This window comes from Sorex fumeus, unplaced genomic scaffold (genome assembly GCF_029834395.1).
Source record: "Sorex fumeus unplaced genomic scaffold, SorFum_2.1 ptg000015l, whole genome shotgun sequence".
In the NCBI taxonomy this organism is placed as follows: domain Eukaryota; kingdom Metazoa; phylum Chordata; class Mammalia; order Eulipotyphla; family Soricidae; genus Sorex; species Sorex fumeus.
In genome coordinates, this window is record NW_026606072.1 from 158475 (window position 1) to 179350 (window position 20876).

Here is a 20876-nt window from a genome sequence, read left to right on the forward strand (position 1 = left end):
TTTTTTTTTTTCTGTTTTCACAGAAGAGAGAGGTGAAAAGTGTCTTGGGTAACAGAGGAGAATAGGTGATAGGCACAGTTAACCTTTCATGGATGGCCTTCTGATGGTACGAATTCAGTGGGGACAAAACTGACACCAGCAGCTGGGAGCAGACACCCTTCTCTCTCTCTCTCTCTCTCTCTCTCTCTCTCTCTCTCTCTCTCTCTCTTTCTCTCTCTCCCTCCCTCCAGGCCACAGGACATCTGGGTTCCCTGGAGGTGGTGGCTTCGGGGTTGGCTAAGCAGAGGTCAGTTTTGCCCAAAGCTGCGGGTTGCAGAGGGCCAGCATTGCTCTGAATAAGCAGGAGAAGGATAGAAGGAGGGCTGAGCCGATCCCGGGAAACCTACAGATGCACTCACTGGCCCTCTCTCTGTGGCCTCCGTATTGCTCCATCCTGGAGCCCTGCCCCTTCCTGGCTTTGTGGCTGGGAGGGTCATGGCCCATGGACCCAGGCGTCTGCTTCCCCAGGGTCCCTATACCTTTCCCTTCCCCCAGCAGTCTCTCACACAGCCACAGGTTAATGCGACTCTGACGGTGTGTGGATAGAGTTGCTCTCCTGCCCAAAGTCCCCCAGCCCTGGCGGCTCAGGGACGCTCCCTGGGTGGGGAAAGCGGGAAGGCCCAAGAGTTCCCGTCAGAGGCAAGAGGGTGTGTGTTGGCGAGTCTGTGTGTGCAGCCAGGTCCATGTATCTGTCTTACATCTGTGTATGTCTGGTGTCTGTGTCTGTGTGTGTCACTATCTGTGTGTGTCTGTACCTTTGTATGGTGTGTCCAGTTTTCTGTTGCTGTTGTTGTGTTTGTTTTTGGTGATGTCAGGAATCAAACCCAGGGTCTCACACCTGCATACATTCTGCCCCTGAGCTCCATTTCAGACCTTACATGTCTGTGCCTGTGTGTGTGTATCTGTGTGTGTGTTTCTGCATTATGTGTATGTCTGTCTTCGTGTCTCTTAATGTTGTATATCTATAGCTGTGTCTTTCTGTGTGTATCCCCCCAGTGTGTGTGTGTACGTGTGTGTCTGTATGTTCAAGGTGGAGGGACATATGTCGAGGAGCAGGGAGTGGGCATATTCTCTGGATCAAAAGCAAACTTGGGGGCCAGAGTGGTAATACATTGAGTTAGGTGCTGGTCTTGCACACAGCCACCCCAGGTTCAATCCCTGGCACCCAACATGGTTCCTCATACCCTGCCAGGAGCAGTCCCTAAGGCAGAGCCAGAAGTCAGTCCTGGGCACTGCTCTGCGTGAGCTAATAAACGAAAAAGTGAACTCGATTTTTGCGTCACCCAGAGGACAGTTATTGGAAGTTGGAGCCTTGGGGTTGTGACCAGTTTTTGTCTTTGTCTTTTCCTCTCCCAGGTGCGAATGAATCAGAGAAGCTTCCGCCAGAGCTGCCAGAGGGAACTTCGTCCCGGCCCCTCGTATGGCCCCACGCGCTAAACTGAACCAGGCCAGGTGCTGAGCCCTCCAGCGGGCGCCGTCTATCTGCCCAGGGCTGTGCCCGTCATCCCATCTCCCTCTTGCTGGCCCCATCTCCAGCAGAGAACCCATGGGCTGGCCTGCCAACCTGGAGCTCGGGCCAGGCAGAGCGGATGCTGGCCCGTGTGGCCCAGGGCCGCAGGGTGTGGCGGGACCCATCTCGTGATGCCAGGGCGTGGGACTGAGCACCATGCCCATCACGCAGGACAATGCCGTGCGCCACCTGCCCCTCCTGTGCCAGTGGCTGCAGGGCAGCCTGCGGGAGGGCGGGACAGGCCCCGAGCAGCGGCTGTGCCAGGCGGCCATCCGCAAGCTGCAGGAGTACATCCATCTAAACTTCGCCGTGGATGAGTGCTGCGCGTCGGTGCCCCCTGACCCCAGTCCGCCTGAGATGGAGATCTGCACCGTGTACCTCGCCAAGGAGCCAGGCGATGGCGACACGGTGGGCCTCAGCTTCGGGAACATCCCCGTGTTCGGTGACTATGGGGACAAGCGCCGAGCGGGTAAGAAGAGGAAGCCACCGCCGGGGCCCGTGCTGGACGTGGGCTGCATCTGGGTGACTGAGCTGAGGAAGAACAGCCCGGCTGGGAGGAGTGGCAAGATCCGGCTGCGGGATGAGATCCTGTCCCTGAATGGGCAGCTGATGGTCGGGGTGGACGTCAGCGGGGCCAGGTGAGTGGGGTGGGGGGCTCCACGCGGCCCCCACTAGGGCTGGCACATTCACCGCTGCTCAGCTGCAGCCGGAAACAAAATGGACTTGGCTTGTGAGGTGATGAAGGTGGTGATGCTGGTGGGGGTCAAGGGCGGGTGGGGGGTGGTGGGTTCGTCACTCCAAGCACACTCTCGCGCGAGCCGTCCACTATTTCTAGGAATCAGCCAGCCCGGGGCTCTCCAGGCTCCATGGCCCGGAGTGTTGAGTCTACAGGGTGGAAGGAAGTAGGGTCAGAACTCAGGCACTCTGGAAGTTTCCGGCGGCGGAGGGAGGATGTCTCCCAAACTGTACTGTTGGTCTAGTCAAGAGAATGTCTGGGCTCTAGGCGCACTGGCTTTCGTTCGCCACACAGGTCACTGGGCTCCAGGAGGGAAGCCCCCAATCCACCCCTGCACCCCCCGCCCCATGCATACAGACACTTGGTCTTAAGAAAACACGGGAGAACTCAGGGGGACCTGAGATCTGGCTCTCCACAGCTCAGAGCGATGTAGAAGTCACAGGACTGAAGAGAATAAGATGAGCTTGTTGGGGCTTGCAGGCTGTGCGGGGAGGGGCACCCTGGTCCTTCTGGACCCTACTCGGGAGTGACCCCCGATGGTGCTCAGGGGACCTTAGGTGATGCCCCGGATCAAACCTGGGTCAGCCACATGTAAGGCAAGTGTCTTAACCCTTCTACTCTCTCTCTCTAGTCTCTCTTGCTGCGTCTCCTTTGGTTTATTTTGCTTTGGGGGGCCCTACCCAGTGGTGCTCGGGGCTTACTCCTGTGCTCTGGGATTATTCCTAGTGGTGCTTGGGTAGGGGCCAGAGACTGACCCCAGGTGGGCTCCATGCAAGGCGAGTGTCCTATCTGCTGTGCTAGCATCCAGCTCCCCTTTCCTGTTTGTGTTTATGAGTCACTCTGGGCAGTACCAGGATTTAAGCCATTGTCCAACCGTAGCTGCTTGCTGGGCAAATGCCTCAGCCTCATGCTGTCCTACCGGCCTTTACTGCGGTCTCTGTTTCCAGCTTGGGGATCACACCCACTAGTCCTCAAGGTTGACCCCTGGCTCTGTGCTCAGGGATCACTCCTGGTGGGGTTTGGGATATTGGAGATCGAACCGGGGTCAGTGGCAGGCAAGGGAGGATCCTTTAGCCCTGAACTATCTCTCTAATCTCAAGATAAACTCTGTTTATCGGGGAATGTCAGCCCTCTTCCCTGCCCCGTCTCACCCGCTGCTCTGTGGAGGGTGGGGGTGAGGCAAGAGCTCAGGGCAGGGGTGAGAGGATGGATGAGGCCCCCCATGTCTTCTCTGCCATGGCTCTTCCCCTCTGCCTTCACCTCCTCTCCTTCAGACCCACCGCCTAGCTTTGCTCCCACCATGAGGCAGACTCTGGCATGGACTTGCCTGGCTGGTTGGCAGCTTCACGGCAGCCCCCTGGGAGCACAGGGCTGGGGCGAATGGTAACGGATTCCCCCAACCCAGTTGACTGGGAGACAGAAGCCCTTCACCCCTCCCCACCTTCTAGAAGGAGCCCCCTGGAGCTGGAGCCATAGGACAGGAGGGAGGGCGCTTGCATTACACACAGCTGAGCCAGATTCGATCCCTGGCACCACATGTGGGCTTCCAAGCCCACTAGGAGTGATCCCCGGGCAGAGCCAGGAGTAAACCTTGAGCATCCCAGGGCACAACCCAACCTCCCTTCAAAAAAAAAAAAAAAAAAGAAGGAACCCCAGTTATAAGACAGAATCCCTTTGGCATCTTACTGGAGCTGGAGTTTAAGGATTCTGCAAACTTTGGGCATTTTTTTCTTTTTGGGTAATACCCGGCGATGCACAGGGTTTACTCCTGGCTCTGCACTCAGGAATTACTCCTAGCAGTGCTCAGGGGACCATATGGGATGCCGGGAATCAAACCCGGGTCGGCCACGTGCAAGGCAAAGGCCCTACCCGCTGTGCTATCACTCCAGCCCCCCTCTAATGTTTTTTAATGTTCTCCAAAAGTTCCTTTTCACTCTGTACTGCTGATTGACGAGTTCCTCCACAGCAACTTTCCTTCACATCGCCCTGTTTTTTTTTTCTTTCCTTAAAAGGGCTGAGTAGGGACCAGGGTTCTTTTGGGATCCCCGTGTTCCTCTCTGCCTGCCAGCCCCCTCGGTGATCACGCACCCACCTTTACTCGATTTCCAGGCCCAGCGCCCCGCTGCCATCGTGGTTTGTCACCCAGGCTATTGTTTGCAGTCCGAATCTGAGTCACTCATCTCCTCAGAATGAGACCTGAGGTTGAAATGCACCATGGCAGATGCGATATGTTAGATATGTTAGATTTAGCAAGTCGTGTGGAACAGTGGAGTGCTCGTCTGGCATGACCGGTGTCCTGAGAGAAAGGGCAAATACGGGTGGAGAGAGACCTCGGCGGGTTAGATTCCCGCAACCCCCAGAACCACCTGGAGACCCCGTCAATGAGCACAGAGCCTGGAGTAGCTTCCAGCATTGCCTAGCATCACCTGGAAAACAAAACCAAACCAAACAGGGGCCCCTGTGGGCAGACACGTGTCCAGAGAGAATGAAGACGGGGTCCGCCCCTGGCCCATCCACCTCACCTCAGACAGAGCAGAGCTCTGCCACCACTGGATCCAGGGTGAGTCACCTCCACAGTGGTGAGCCCAGTCCTGTTGCCTCAGCCACGCTCCCCCAGAGGACAGCGCACAGGAGAGTTTGACTGTGTTGGCTGAGGTCAGTCCATCTCCGCCACCCCCCTGAGGGAGTCTCATTCTGGAAAGGTCCAGGGAAGGTGGTGAGTGTGTTACTGCTGCAAGGAACAGGTGTGAGAGGGTGAAGGGAAGGTCATGGTTGGTTTCAAAAATTAGCTTAGAGGGGCTGGAGCAACAGCACAGCAGGTAGGGCGTTTTCCTTGCACACGGCTGACCTGGGTTTGATTCCCAGCATCCCATATAGTCCCCCGAGCACCGCCAGGAGTAATTCCTGAGTGCGGAGCCAGAAGTAACCCCTGTGCATCATTGAGTGTGACCCAAAAAGAAAAAAAAAATTAGCTTGGAGGCCATTTAGGGGAAAAAAATTAGCTTGGAGGCATTTCCTCCCTGTGGAAGGACAAAGAAGCTGTAGTCACCAGCTGGACATCTTTCTGCAGCCCAGAATCAGCTCTGCAGTGAACCTCCCTGTTCTGCAGTGATAGCTACACGGTCACCTTAACTTTGCCTCTCTTCTGAAGGACTGAAATTTTTCTTATTCCCTGAGCAGTTCTGAGAAACCGTGTTATTTTTAAGTGGAGCTAGTGAGCTTCTAGAGAACATTCTGGAAGGGGGAGGGATGTTGGTCATGTCTGACGTCACCTACATACCCCATCTTGCAGCCATAGAAAAAGGCATTTGTTTTCCAGCTCTGGCACACCTACCCTGGGGAAGATGGGATTTTTCTGGAACATTCTATGGACTTCTGTTTTATGAAGAGAAAACAGAGAAGTTTTAAAATATATATATATTAGTTCCTACAAGAAATGCTTTGTAACCCCAGACCTTCTCTCCCTCCCTGTTTGCTTTCTATAAGTAAACCAGATCTGTTCCCTGAGGACAGATTGTTCCAAAATGGTAACAAAATGTGGAATTAATTAAAAACACAACCCACACACCAAAACAAAAACAAGTAGCCTTTTCTGAAAAGTAAAAAGGGCCCATGTTTCATTTAAAATGTATTTTCCAGTAGGCGAACCTTGACTGGGCTTGTTTTTGGGTTTTTTTTTTTTAGGTTATTTATTCATTTATTTATTTTTGTGTGTTCATAAATGTGAACAGGGGCCAGAGAGGAAATAATATGGGGAATAAGGTGCAGATCTTGTATGTGACCAACCCAAGTTCCATCCCCAACACCACATATAGCCCCCCTGAACCTCATCAGGAGTGAGCACTGAACCCAGAGCTAGGAGTAAGCAAGCCCTGAGCACTGCCATCTGTAGCCCTAAATCTATAAATTAACGATAAACATGAGGCCAGAGAGCTAGTACAGTGGGTAGGACCCTTGTCTTGAACATAGCCAACTCTGGTTCAATCCCTGGCAGCCCTATAGTCTGCCAAGGCCACCAGGAATAATTCCTGAGTGCCAAAAATAATCCCCGAGCACCGCAGGGTGTGGCCCCAAAACCAAAATTTTTAAAAAATTAAATTAAAAAAAAAGCAATAAATGTGAGCAGAGCCCAGTACATAGCATGAAGTCACTGAGACTTGAGTCTTGCTCCAAACCTGCATATTGGCCCAGATTTCGGGCTGGAGAGCTTCAAACTCGGCGTGTTGTGATTCATTAGTGACTGAGATGGTGCGGCCATGAGTTGGCTTCACTCAACCAAGGGAAGCTTCGAGCTTCCTCAGTCTCCCCTGAGTGGTGTAAGCCTCGGGCGGTCACAGCCAGAAAGGCCTTTGAGTCTGTAGAATAGGAAAAGACGGTGAAGCAAATCACCTTCAGCTCAGGAACTTGGGTGACCAGGCGGGGGTCCTGCACAGCCTGGATATTCCCTCTCCGCCCCCGTTTGGAAAGGATATGAGCGTGTACAGTGATGGAGCCCGGCCTTGGCATTCCTGGGGTATGAAAAGTCTCTGTGATCGCAGGAGAGAATCCAGGTGAGCAGGCCGTAGGGTCTCAGGCCCCTGACTGCCCGTGTACAGAAGAATCTCGTGGGGTTGGAGCGATAGCACAGCGGGTAGGGCATTTGCCTTGCACGCGACCGACTTGCGTTCGATTCCCAGCATCCCATTTGGTCCCCTGAGCACCGCTAGGGGTAATCCCTGAGTACAGAGCCAGGAGTAACCCCTGAGCATCTCCAGGTGTGACCCCAAAAGAAAAAAATAAAAAAGAATCTTGTGCCAGGCAGTAAAGCTGACCACCAGTCCCCTGGCCGAAAGAACCTGGATTAGATGGAGGCATCTCTGCCGCTCAGACTCTGGTCACCCATGGCAACCTGGAGTTCCTCCTAGGTTCCAAAGGATTTTAAGCAGCATAGGGAGGCAGCTAGAAGGCGTTGCCTGGAGAAGCGGCTGCAGGTAGTGATGCAGGCGAGGGCAGAAAGGAACGGCGGCCAATTAGAGCTTCATCATCCGGTCTCGGGGGCCACGGAGGGGGCTGTCTCCAGAGCCCGCGGTGATCGCCGTGATGACCTAGAAACATCAAGGAAAGGTTAAATTATATCCCGCTCACCGTTTAAGGAGCCACAGGAGCGTGTAATATGCTTTCCAAAGATTTCCATTACGGGAGGTTAAAAGGAAAACAAGTTTCCGCATTTAAAATTCAATTATCTGGAAAAGCCGTCATGTGGAACGGCCCCTTCCTCCCAGGAGACCGTGTCAGCTGAGCGTCGGGCCTCGCTTGTGTGTCCACCATCCTCTGGCCCACGTGCCATCTCCACCCATGATGTGGGGGCAGCGGGGCACCGAGGGTCCCTCCGAGTCACTTCATAGCAGGGGAGGGAAACTGAGGCGGCTTCCAGGGCATCTCAAGAATGATGGCAACAGGGCTGGAATCATAGCACAGAGGGTAAGGCGTTTGCGTTGCATGCGGCCAACCCCAGTTCGATTCCCAGCATATCATATGGTCCCCTGAGCACCACCAGAAGTAATTCCTGAGTGCATGAGCCAGGAGTGACACTTGTGCATTGCCGGGTGTGATCCAAAAACAGCTAAAAAAGAAAAAAGAAAAGAGTGGTGGCAGCGCAAATTGAGACCCAGGGACTCAAGTCCTTGAACTTTGTCTTCTTTATTCATTTTTGTTTGTTTGTTTGTTTTTGCCTTTTGGGTCACACCCGGTGATGCTCAGGGGTCACTCCTGGCTCTGCACTCAGAAATTACTCCTGTTGGTGCTTGGGGGGCCATATGGGATGCTGGGAATCCAACCTGGTTTGGGTGAGTGTAAGGCAAACACCCTCCTCGCAGTAATATTGCTCTGGCCCACTTGGTCTTGGGCTCAGCACATAGTAACCAATGAAATTAGGACTTTAAAATCTTTTCATCAGAGCCACCTTGCTGTACAAAATCATGCACAGTGATTTCTGGCCCAAAAGTTTCCAACTCCGGTCCACCACCAGTGACCCCCATCCTTAGGTTCCCTCCCCTCCCCCAGACTATCTGCTAGATACACACATATTTGGGTTTTTTTTAGGGGGGAAGGTCACACCCAGTAATGCTCAGGGCTTACTCCTGTCTCTGCAGTCTGGCATCACTCCTGGCAGGTCTTTGGGACCTGTGGGATGCCGGGGGTCGAACATGGGTTGGCACATGCAAGGCAAACGCCCTCTCCACAAACGCATTTTTAAATGTCATTACTGTAGCTCAGGTCCCATGTTTTTCCAGTAGTGTTAGGTTTAGTGGTTCTGATGCATACGGATATCTTGTCTCTACAGCCCAGGTGAGCCCAAGATCCCTGACCGTCATCCTTGCGTTACCCCCACATCTCCCTTCTTACCCCCCCCCCCCATTTCTTTTCTTCCCTGGCATTTTCATTTCTATCCTCTAGGGCCAAGCATTTGTCCCCATTGGACATTCGACTCCCTTGAAGTTAGGATTTTCAAGCATAAAAGAGCTTCCTGTTGACAAATAGAAAATCAAGCTTTTGCCCACGCGCTCTACCGAACCGCCTATGTGTTACCTCACCCCCTATCTGCGTGGACCTCATCACTGCTAGGACCTTCTGAATGTGGATGCCCTTTAGCTCAGTGCCCTGTGCGCGTTGTGGGGGCTGGACCGAGGGGTTCATCTGCCCCCTGGTGGTCGGAGTCGGGCACTGAGCTGGAAGGTGTCGTCCAGTATCTGACTCTTCATTAGCCGGAGATTTCTTCTCTGTGAGGATGCTTTTGGCCTTCAGAACTCTCTTGAGAACAGCCAGCCCTGAGCAGAAAGGGAAGTTCACTTCCAGGGCTGTTCCCTCTAATTCCGCACCTGGTGTCCTCACAGAGGCGTGTCCCTTCCCTGTCCCTCCCGGCTCCCCACCTCCTTACATCAATCCCTGACCCCCAGGCTCAACCCTTCCAGAGGCTCTCACACTGGGTGGTGAAGGACGTTGTCACTGCTGTGGAATGACCACACGCCTCTGGGGGCCAGAGAGCCTGCAGAAAAGAGGGAATGCATTCTTGGTAGGAGCTGCCCCTGGCCTGTCTCTGTCGCTGATGGGGGCAGCTCTGGAGTGCTCACCCAATTGGGCAGGGCCTCAGGTTCTTAGGAAGAAATAGACCAGGTAAGAAGTGACTTTCCCCGATCTAAAGGGGACAGGGGCAGCAGAACCCCTTCAGGCAGGCTCTGTTTATAAAATTGAGTTGAAGGTACAGGCTGGAGCAATAGTACAGAGGGGGAGGGCGTTTGCCTTACATAGGCTGATCCAGGTTCAATCCCCAGCATCCCCTATGGTCCCCCGAGAACTGCTAGGAAGTGATTCCTGAATGCAGAGTCAGGAGTAATCCCTGAGCACTGCCAGGTGTGTCCCTAAAATAAACAAACCAAAACCAAAAAAAAAAAAAAATTAAATTAAATTGGAAGGGGCATAGCCAGCGGCTCTCGGGGGCTATTCCTGACTCAGTGCTCACTTGGAAGTGACCCTTGTCAGTGCTCCAGAAGCCATACGCATCCAGGGGTTAAAACAGTGTTTTGTGGGGAGGGGAGAGGCACAAGGCGAACGTCATCCCTGGACTATGATGACTCCAGCTCAGGGACCTCCTGTAATGTGGCATGAGTTTCTCCTTCTCCTCCCATGGCTGGCGGGGGATACAGGCGAGTGCTGTGAGAGGGGTCACCTCCCCCTCTGCGGAATTGGTGTCGTGAAGGAAAATTTGCAGACACAAGAGGTCACACATCTGCATGTGATGATGGTGTCATGAGTGACACCGTGTGAAGGGCCCAGAGCACCAGCACACACAGGCCCCGGGCTTCTGCAACTCGTGTCTCCTGAAAAGGATGTCATGGAGACCGTGGACTAAGGAAAGGCTGTCTGTGTTTCAGAGGATGACAGTGGGCCGGAGAGAGAGCCCAATGGGCAGGAACTGGCCTTGAATACAATTGACCCAGGTTTGATTATGTGCATCACGTATGGTCCACCCCTCCCCCGAGAGCTCTCAGGAGTGATCCTTGAGCACAGCCAGGTGTGGACCCCGCCCCCCCATAAACAAATAAATAAAACTCAAAGGGAGGATGTAGATGAAGGTGCCGCCAGCCTTCAGCGTGGACGGGCAGTGTGGCCTGACGTTAGGGCGTGGCAAAGGGCCCTGCACCTTGTGTGGGAAGTTACTGTATGAACCAAAGCTCATTTATCGGGTAGGGGAACTCTTTTATAAACTATTTTGACTTTAGAACATGGTGAAGACCTTCAAGGCGCCCTGAGAGTTGAGAGAATCGAATGTGGGTGGTGACCAGAGGTGGGCCGATGTTGTGACGAGGGATGGAGTGACCAGACGGAGCCGCAGACGCCGTTTGTGTCTCTGAGGTTGAGCGAGACTGTCCGGACCCTCAGCGTTTGTGCTCAGCTAACTCAGCTGGGTCTCCTTGTTGCAGTTGGACCCCTCCTGTGTGTGCCTGAACTCTGACCAGCTAGGCGGTCAGCCCTGGGGGCTGACCGCTAGCTGTGGGAGTCCCTGGGGCTGGATGGTGTCTCATCAGCAGTGGGCTCAGGGCTGGAGAGATCCTGCAGTGAGGAAGACAACTTGCCTCCCATGTAGCCAGTCCGGGTTCAAGCCCCAGGTTTGAGCATCACCCCATCTGGTCCCCCGAGCCTACAGGGAGTGATCCCTGAGCGCGGAGCCAGGAGTAAGCCCCGAGCACAGCTGGGCATGGTCCCCCTCCAGAAAACCTTCAGGTCAAGCCCTCACCATGACCGCCGAATTCTTAGCCATGTTATGGGGATACCCAGTCATCATCTATTCAAACGAACAAGAAGTCACTCCCTCCCACCCCCTTCAATTTTTTTTTTTAATGGAAGCTATGAAGAGACTACACAAAATACAAATTAAAGCAAAAACCCCTCACCGTTAAGCACAGATTATGCCTTGGGATGATATTTAATGATAGTCTGAGGCCATTATAATTAGCAGGATATCTAAAATCTAAATACCCATGACACGAATACAAATAGTTGTAAATGTTTTAGCAGTATTTAAAATTACGCTGTACCTCGCCTGGAATTTTCGTGAATTGCATATTTAAAAGCCTGTTTTGACTCTTTTTTTTTTTTTAAAAAAAAATCCTAATTGTTTAATTGCTGAAGTTAAATTGCTTAATTGCTTACAGCAACACATCAGGGGCCAGGGAGAGTTCAGTGGGCAGGAGCATGTGGCTTGATGGAAGAGGCTCAGATCTGATCTTCAGCATCATGAGCTTCGTCAGACTCCACCGGGATCATCCTCAGAGCACAGAGCAGGGAGTAGCCCCTGAGCATCACTGGGTGTGTTCCCCCCTAACAAAATTCCAATATCTTGATACATATCTATTTCTGGTTTGGTTTTTAGGGTGTTTTTGTTTTTGTTTTGTTTTGTTTTGGTTTTCGGCTTTTTGAGTCACACCAGGTGATGCTCCGCTGTTACTCCTGGTTCTGCACTGAGGAATTTTTCCTGGTGGAGCTCTGGGGACCATATGGGGTGCTGGGGATTGAAGCCTGGTTGGCTGCGTGCAAGGCAAATGCGCTACCCAGCCCCTCCTGGTGCATATCTCACCAATGCAAATAATCTGTGGAAAATAGCACAGCTCTAAGAGGTTGGAGCTAAATTCTCTTGGAAGCGGCACAGACAGAAACACTGCTGAAGGCTGGTTTATTTTAATATTAATTTTGTTTGTTGTGTTATGGATAGACCTTGGGTGCTGGGGTTCTATTCCCAGCTCAGTGCTCTGGGGTCACTCCTAGCGGTGCTTGGAGAACCATGGAGTGCTGGGGATCAAACTGGGGCTCCCACGTGCAAAGCTGGCCCTTTGAGCCACCTCCCTGGCCCCCAGGTTTCTAACGTTCCCAAGCCCCCGTGCGCGGTGTGGGAGGTTTGCTGTGCAGTTCGTTGGAGATCTCTTCTCACTTACTCCAAATGGAGGTGGTTGCTTGATTCTGTCTCAGTAATGACAGGCAACACCTACTTATTTGTGAGTCACTCGAGAAAAGAGGTACCAGAAAAGATGTATTTTCAAAAGTCAATGACTTCGTTAGTTAAAAGAATGATCTAAGGGGAAATTATGTAATGTTGCAGCTGCGTTGACTAGAATGAGGAAGAGTTCAGAGTAAGTGTATAAAAATAGGCTACGAGATGACACTGGTTCACCCCTCCCCCCACCCAGCCACCACCACCCGACTTGGTCCTAGAAAACTTAATGCCGCAAGGAAACTAAAGACAGATGTGCCCAGAATACCAGAGGAGGTCTTTTTTAAAAAAAATTTTTTATAACTTAGTTCACAATATTTGATTACATTTAATATTCAAACACCAATCCCATCACCATAACACCTTCCCACTACCAAACTCAGGATGTTTCCATCCCAAGCCCCAATCCCTGTCCCAAAACACAACCGAAATAATGTATTTCGTATTCTCTGTTACGAAGAACTGCTGAACATGCTTACAAAAAAGTGTTCATTTAGGAAACAGTGTGAATATTTGTTCTATTTTGGCAGGAGCCATTAAGACATTCTATAGGCTATCACTAATGTATTAAAGTTTGAGAGACATAAGCTTTGGTATATGTATTGAAAATATGTGTATATGCATATATATATATTTCCCTCTATGACTTGTTGCCTACTATCTGAACTCCGTCAAATATGGTATGGTAATTATGGAGAATGGGTAGGGAGTGTCTTATGATGTGTCCAGGAATATGTTCATTCATATGTGAGACTCGGCGCGAGCGTGTGGGGAGCAGCCTAGAGCGTGGCGGCGGTTGGGTTGTGGAGGATTTTGGCTGCTGGAGCTGGGTCCCTTGGGGTGGGGAGGCCTCTCACCCTCCCCCAGAGGAGGTCTTTACTGTGGTTCGTTCTATAGAAACAAGGTCTTTTATACTTTTTTTTTTTTTTTGCTTTTTGGGTCACACCCAGCAATGCACAGGGGTTACTCCTGGCTCTGCACTCAGGAGTTACTCCTGGCGGTGCTCAGGGGACCATAGGGGATACTGGGAATCGAACCCGGGTCGGCCGCGTGCAAGGCAAACGCCCTACCCTCTGTGCTATCTCTCCAGCCCCCGAAACAAGGTCTTTAAGGAAAGTAGAAGCTGATCCAATGGACTAGTGAGCACAAAATTGTGAGTTCAAACCCTGGTGATGTCACATGTGCAGAGAGGCTCCTGACAGCTTCAAGGCAGGGGATCCCAGAGAGACAGGAAACAGGAGATGGCTGGGAAAGCTTGCAGGCAAGCTTGAGGCCCCGGCTCAGTCATCAGTGATCCTGACCACCCGCAGGGCTGCGGTCCTAGGAAGAGTTAAAGTAGTAATGAGAATGGGGCAGAGGGGATGGCTACAAGGGCTATGGCACAGACCTTGCATGTAGGAATCTGGACTTGCATCCTCTGGCGCTGCATGGTGGCTGGAATACTGCAGGGCAGGACCCCCAAGCACTGAGCCAGGAGAAGCCTCAAGCATAGCTGGGTATGGCCTGAAGGCTAATAATAATAGCATAATGATATAATATAAAATATAATATATATTATAATAGTATATCATACAATATAATAAAATAATATAATAATAATAATAGTAACACTGTCCTCCCATTGTTCATCGATTTGCTCGAGTGGGCACCAGTAACATCTCCATTGTGAGACTTGTTACTGTTTTTGGCATATCGAATTCGCCACAGATAGCTTGCCAGGCTCTGCTGTGCGGGCGGGATACTCTCAGTAGCTTGCCGGGCTTTCTGAGAGGGACGGAGGAATAAAACCCAGGTCGACCACGTGCAAGGCAAATGCCCTACTCGCTGTGCTAGCAACAGCAAGAGCTTTGAGGACTGAGATGCATCTTGATGGTAGAATATAAGCCTCACATGTGTGAGAACCTCTGTTCCATCTGGACACCACAGACCAACTCACACAAACTCTAGCATTAATTGCAGGCTTGCGGTTGCCTGCAGTGGGCTGGGAAATGAGGATGATAGGGTCTTGTGTGATAGGGTTTATCTTGAGGCAGGACACTCAACAGGGCCACCAGGGGTTCTCTACTGCTGTTTGCTAGCTTAGGGGGTAGGCTTAAGGTCAAGGATGAGGGTTAGGGTTGGGTTGAGATTAGAGCTAGAGTCAAGGTTAGGTTTAAAAGTTAGGGTTGTGGTTAGGGTTAGGTTAAGGGTTAGGATTAGAATAAGCATTTGGTTAGATCTAGGATTAAAGTGTGGGTTTTCTTCTGTCTCTTCCTGGGAGGTTATGGTTAGGGTTAGGGTCACATTAAACATTTGGTTAGGATTAGGATGAGAGATTGGTTAGCATCTATCTCTCTCAGGGAGGTTTGGGTTAGGGTTAGGTTAAGCATTTGGTTAGAGTTAGGGTTGGGGTAGGTTAAGCGTTTGGTTAGGATTAGGATTAGGGTTTGGTTAGCATCTATCTCTCCTTTGGGTTTGGGTTAGGGTTAGGGTTAGGGTTAGGTTAAGGATTGGGTTAGGGTTAGGGGTAGGATAAGTATTTGTTTAGGGTTAGGGTTAGAGTTGATTTATCTCTCTCTCTCAGGAAGGTTAGGGTTAGGGTTAGGTTAAGTATTGGATTAGGGTTAGGGTTAGAGTTGGGTTATCATCTTTCTCTCCCAGGGTGGTAAGAGTTAGGGCTAGGGTTAGCTTAAGCATTTCGTTAGGGTTAGGTTAAGGATTGGGTTAAGATTAGGGCTAGGGGTAGGATAAGCATTTGGTTAGGATTAGGGTTAGGGTTAGGGTTAGGAATGACTTCTCTGTCTCTCCCAGGGAGGTTAGAGTTAGGGTTAGGATTAGGTTAAATATTGGTTAGGGTTAGAATTGGGTTATCATCTTTCCTTCCCAGGGAGGATAGAGTTAGGCTTCGGGTTAGCTTAAGCATTTGGTTAGGGTTAGGTTAAAGATTGGGTTAGGGTTAGGGTTAGGGTTAGGTTATTGTATCTCCCAGAGAGGTATGGTGCTATGACAGCCAGGGACAGGCTTGATGACAGTCATACACTCACAAGTGTCACACTGATGTTTGCTTTCCCTGCCGTGGCGATCTGTGTTTGCATGTGCTGTGATCTGCACCAATGCAGCAGTTGTGTCTGAAACACGAGGTGTGTTGGCCAGGCATAGAGCTGAGTGGGAGAGCACATGCCTTGCATGTATAAACGCTGGATGCCATCACCAGCATCACAAAAAATAAATGAAACATAAAGATAGTGGTTTGTGCCTTTGAATCTGGGAAACGTAAGAAACTAAAAATAGACGTGCTTTGGGTGCTAGAGGTTAGAGGTGAGTCTTTATTGTGAGTCCCCTGTGGCGTGATCATGTGCTAGGGGAATGTGATAGCAAGCAAGTTGATGGAGCAGGTTGTCACAAGCTCTGTGTGTGTGTATGCACGTGCATGTGCCAGGGCTCGAATGTGGGAACTGAACCCAGGTCTTGTGCTCCATTTCTGAGCCACATCCTTAAGCCACACATTTTTCATTTTTCCATCGAAGGTGGAGTGCTGGGGGCAGAGAGATAACACAGGGATTAGGGCTGAGAGATAGCACAGGATGGGAGCGGGGAGGGTTAGGGCTGAGAGACAGCACAGGATTAGGGCTGAGAGATAGGACAGGGGTTGGGCTGAAAGATAGCATAGGATGGGAGGTGGGGTTTAGGGCTGAGAAATAGCACAGATATTAGGACTAAGAAATAGCACAGGATATGATGGGGGAAGGTTAGGGCTGAAAGATAGCACAGGGTTAGGACTGAGAGATAGCACAGGGATTAGGGCACTTGCCTTGCACGTGGCCAACCCTGGTTCAATTTTAGGTACTGTGTATGGTCCCCCAAGCCCTGCAATGAGCCCCCCACTACCTCCCGAGCACAGAGTTGGGAAGAAGTCCTGAGCATCACTGGGTGTGACCCAAACACCAGTAAGTAACAAATATATATAATGCTTGGGACCAGGACACTTTACCCCTTTGGAATCTTGCTAAAAACAAGCATTCCTGGGATGCATTACTGAATCAAAAGACATTTTGCCAAGTTTCTTTCAGCTAATTTTTCCAAATGACTGTTTCATTAAAAATATGAGCACCAGGGGCCAGAGCAATAGGAAAGCAGGTAGGGTGTTTGCCTTGCATGCGGCCAACCCGGGTTCAATCTCCAGAGTCCCATATGGTCCCTGAGCACCACTAGGAGTGATTCCTGAGTGCAGAGCCAGGAGTAAACCCTGAGCATCACTGGCTGTGACCCAAAAAGCCAAAAAAAAAAAAAAAAAGTACTCACCAATACCATCTTCCCCGAACCTGAGACTTCTATCAATTTTTAAAATACTCCACATTTATTTTTACAATTTCCACTTAGCCATCCTTTACTGTGATACATGGGAGAAAACATACATCTGCTGTTTTACTAAATTGCCGTCTAATTACCCAAGCATCATTTATCAATAACTCATTTTCCTCATTGTCTTGATTTATTATGATACACAGATGCATACCCACCTACGTTTCTGTTTCTGTTCTCCTGACCTAGATGTTGATTTGATGTTCACCACTTGCTATTTTGAGCATATCGTAACATTCAGCAATGCCGGTTCCCTTCTGTCTCTGCTGAAATTTTTCCCCAATAGTATATGGAAATTGAACCTTTTCATTTGTCCAGCTTGCCTGGAGAGGTGGGATTGAGTTGCTAAGGCCACTCCAGGGATACTGTCTCTTTCCTCTGAGGCCATGCGTCTCCCCCCACTAAATCGTTCTCTTCATTCTCTCTCCCATTTGAGCAGAATTCTGCCTATGTGCACCCAGACACTGTTTTATGGGTGTCATAGATCCAAGGGGGCACAGTATTCCATACACCCCTTTCTTGTCCTGAATCTCCTCTTCCCCCAGGGTGGTGTCATGAGTGGATTTTACCCCTACGATCATTAGACCCATCATTTAGATTTGGTTCTACTAGAAGACATGGTGGGGGCGGAGGGCAGAGCAATAGTATAGTGAGTAGGGCATTTGCCTTGCATTCAACTCAGGAGTAATTCCTGAGTGCAGAGCCAGGAGTAACCCCTGAGCATCACCGGGTACGACCCCAAAAGAAACAAACAAACAAAAGAAGAAGACACGGTGGGTTTTGAGGAAGAGCTGGCCAATTCGACTCGCCCTTTCAGAGCAGCTGGCACTGAGGGCTGAGTACAGGATGCAGACAGCCGAGGCCAGGCACTAGAGAATTGCATCCTAAAGATGCCGAGAGCTGTCTCCAGCAGAGAGCAGCCAGCAGGAAAAAGGGACTCTCAGTCCCACACCAGCAGAGAACTGGACGTGGCTGGCAACCAGTGGACTTGGAGAGGTCCCTGTGCCTCGGAGGAGAGTGGGGCAGCTCAGACCGACACTCTGATGTCGGTCTGTGAAGCTCTGGGCAGAGTCCCCAAGCCTGTGTGGCATTTCTCTACCTGACTCACCCAGGAGCTGATATCTGGGGCTCGACCCCAACACTCTCTGAGGGGGTCACGGGCTCTGGTGAGAACAGCGGCCACATGCCCTCTTGGTCATGCTGTTTGCTAATCACTCCAGGAGTTTGTTCGAGGTTATGTCAGATGGTGACGTTTCTGAGACCAGAGCAAACCTGGGGCTTCTTCTGTGTCGGGCACAGTTTCCTGCTCTGCCCCTGCCGGTGGCCACAGCCAGACTTTAAAATAGGCCGTGTTGGCTTCACTCCATCCTCGGGCAGCCCCAAGCTCCCTCTCCCGAGGATGGGGAATGATCCAGAGAGCGCCGGTGTATGCTGTACATATGGGAGCCCAGGGTGCGAGCCCTGCCAGGCTGCTCTGGGTGGATTCCGCTCACAGCAGAGAGAAAATGGGACTGGACAGCTGGGAGAAAGGACTGGAAGCTCGCTGCCGTTGTCCTCAGCCCTGGGGAAGGTGGGACTTGAAAACACACATACTCATACATACTCACACACACTCACACACTTATACACACACACACGCTCATACACATGTACTCATACACACTCACACACATATTCATACACACACATACTCTCACACACTCACATACACATACTCATACGCACTGTCACAAACACACATTTACACACACACATACTCATACACTCACACACACATATATACTCGCACACATACACACATACTCACAGACACATATTCATACACACTCACACATTCACAGACACATATGCACACACACACATACACACACACACACACACACATATCCCCTCCTGCTCCCTCTGGCCACCCTAGGAAGGGCTCAACTCCATCCTCCACCAGCCTAGCAGTTCCATCTCCTGGGAACTGAGCATTGTGCTCAGGAGAGGGGGCTCCACTCAACGCTCAACTCTCCAGCACGAGCTGGCAGGTCTGAGGGACCCAGAGGACAGTCCTGTGATGGGAGAGGCACACGCGTGGGATGACTGAGGGACAGTCAGCATGGGGAAGCTGGCACAGGGCAGGGTGGCGTTCAGGCATGTAGGTTTCCCTGCCTCCCTGGGCAACCTCCAGGCCCCAGCCCTCTGCTCCTGGCTGGAGCAGCTTCCGATGCCCAGGATAATGAGCGGAGGGTTCCCTTGCTCCTTTCCCGGCTTGCCGCTGCGAGCTGGGCTGCATTCCCAGTGGCCTCTGGAGGGCACTATTCCATCAGATGTGCGTAGTGTGTGTAGTGCACACAGAGTGGTTAAGGAAAGGAGCTTGGAGTAGTAGACCAAAACCAACCTTCCTGGGTACCTAGGATGTACTGGTTCCTACTTTAAATAAGAATTTGTTTCTTGTTTGGGGCCAGGGATGCTGGGATGCTACTCCAGACTCAGTGCTCAGAGGCCACTCAGGTGCTACTCCAGACTCAGTACTCAGGGTCAGTGTGGAGCAAGAAGCCTAGGTCTCATCCTGAGCACTCCTTGGTCCCCTGAGATCCACTGGGAGCAACGTCTGAGAGCGGTTCCAGGAGTATCCCTGAACACCATTGAATATTTCCCCTAAATCATATAAATCATATGTGTATATATGTATATGTGTATGTATCTATATATGTATAGTTGTGTGTGTGCCTTTACTAGTACTTTACCAGTAAGTACCACAGATATATATATATATAAATATATATATATATATATATATATATATATATATGGAACACCCCATTTTGATCCAGCAGTTGGTGGCCCTTTTCAGGCAAGATAACTATAGGTGTGTTAGTAACAAGTGTCAAGCAGATTGAAAGTTGTTTTGTTTATTTTTTTCTCTTAATGAGGTGACGAGCATTGGATGGGAACCAGTTCTAAGTTCAAAGTCCTCCTCTGCTCTGTGCACTGGGATGTAATTTGCATTTTATGGGCATGTCCTCCTTTTAAATGAGCAAAATGAGGAATTCAATACCGCACCACTGCAAAACACTGTGGACCGAGTTATTTGAGTGACACTGAGACAATTTTTTTTCAAGTCCCTCTGGTCCCCAGGGGGGAAGTGTTTCCTGTCTCCTACTTTGACCTCTGCTTCCCCTGAGAGCTGGGATGTTCTCAGGCCATGCTGAAGGCTGCCTGGGCTGGGAGCTGGCGTGCAGGAAGAGGTGTGGCTTTCCCAGGGCTGACTCCTGGCTCTGCGTTCCGAAATCACTCCTGGTGAGCATCAGGGGACCACATGGGATGCCAGGGATCAAACCCAGGTCGACCGCATGTAAGGCAAGAGTCTTAAGCCCTGTGCTCTCTCTCAGGTGCTCTTGCTGAACTTTTCTTTTCAACTTTGACTCTTATTATTCAAATTTCACCCTAAGCCTCTCTAAATCACTTAAGCTGGCTATGGGTGGTGATTGTCTCTCTGCCCTGCTCTACACTCACAGTGTCACCGGGTCCCTGCTTGGGAATGACAAGCCCCTCAGCATAGTCTGAGAGTGACCTCAGAGCTGGTGTCCAGAGGTCCTGAGTGGTAAGTGTCTGGGGGCAGTGCCCGAGAGCCCTGGAGAAGCTTCTCCATCCGCGAGGGGCTGGATTTGCTTCTCTGGGTCAAGGCTTCTCCTGCTTACACGGAACCATGGAGGCTCAATGTGACTGTGGCATTTACTTCCCAAATTTGCTCCCAGTGGGGCAGCAAGGTGGGGACCAGGCCTGCTCTGGACAGCTGATGCAGGTGTGGGGGCCTGTCATCCTAGTGTCTGTCCTCACCATGGGCCAGGAGAAAAGGACTAAAGGACAGGTTTTTTTGTTTTGTTTTTTTTTTGGTTATTGGTTTTTTGGGGTTTTTGTTTTTTTGTTTTGTTTTGTTTTAGCCTTTTGGGTCACACCCGGAAATGCACAGGAATTAATCCTGGCTCTGCATTCAGGTTACTCCTGGGGGTGCTCCAGGGACCATATGGGATGCTGGGAATCAAACCCGGATCGGCCGCGTGCAAGGGAAATGCCTTACACACTGTGCTATCGCTCCGGCCCAAAGACAGCTTCTGAGGGAGGAGGAGACAAGATGTGGTCACGTCTCGGATGCAGACTCTGCAGTGCTGCTGCTTGGGAAGGGAGAAGAGGAGGGTTAATTGTTCGAATTTAACGGTAGGATGAATAACCAAGAGTGG

General features: G+C 50.9%; 1 protein-coding gene across 1 annotated transcript in view; it reads left to right on the forward strand.

Moving 5' to 3' along the window:
• The first annotated feature begins 1679 nt into the window (after positions 1-1679).
• PDZD2 (PDZ domain containing 2) overlaps positions 1680-20876 on the forward strand; it is a 258393-nt gene continuing 239196 nt past the window's right edge. The window contains exon 1 of the mRNA XM_056112017.1: positions 1680-2187. Within this exon, the coding sequence (XP_055967992.1) occupies positions 1706-2187 (482 nt within the window). The 5' untranslated portion in view covers positions 1680-1705. The remainder of the gene's footprint in view (positions 2188-20876) is intronic.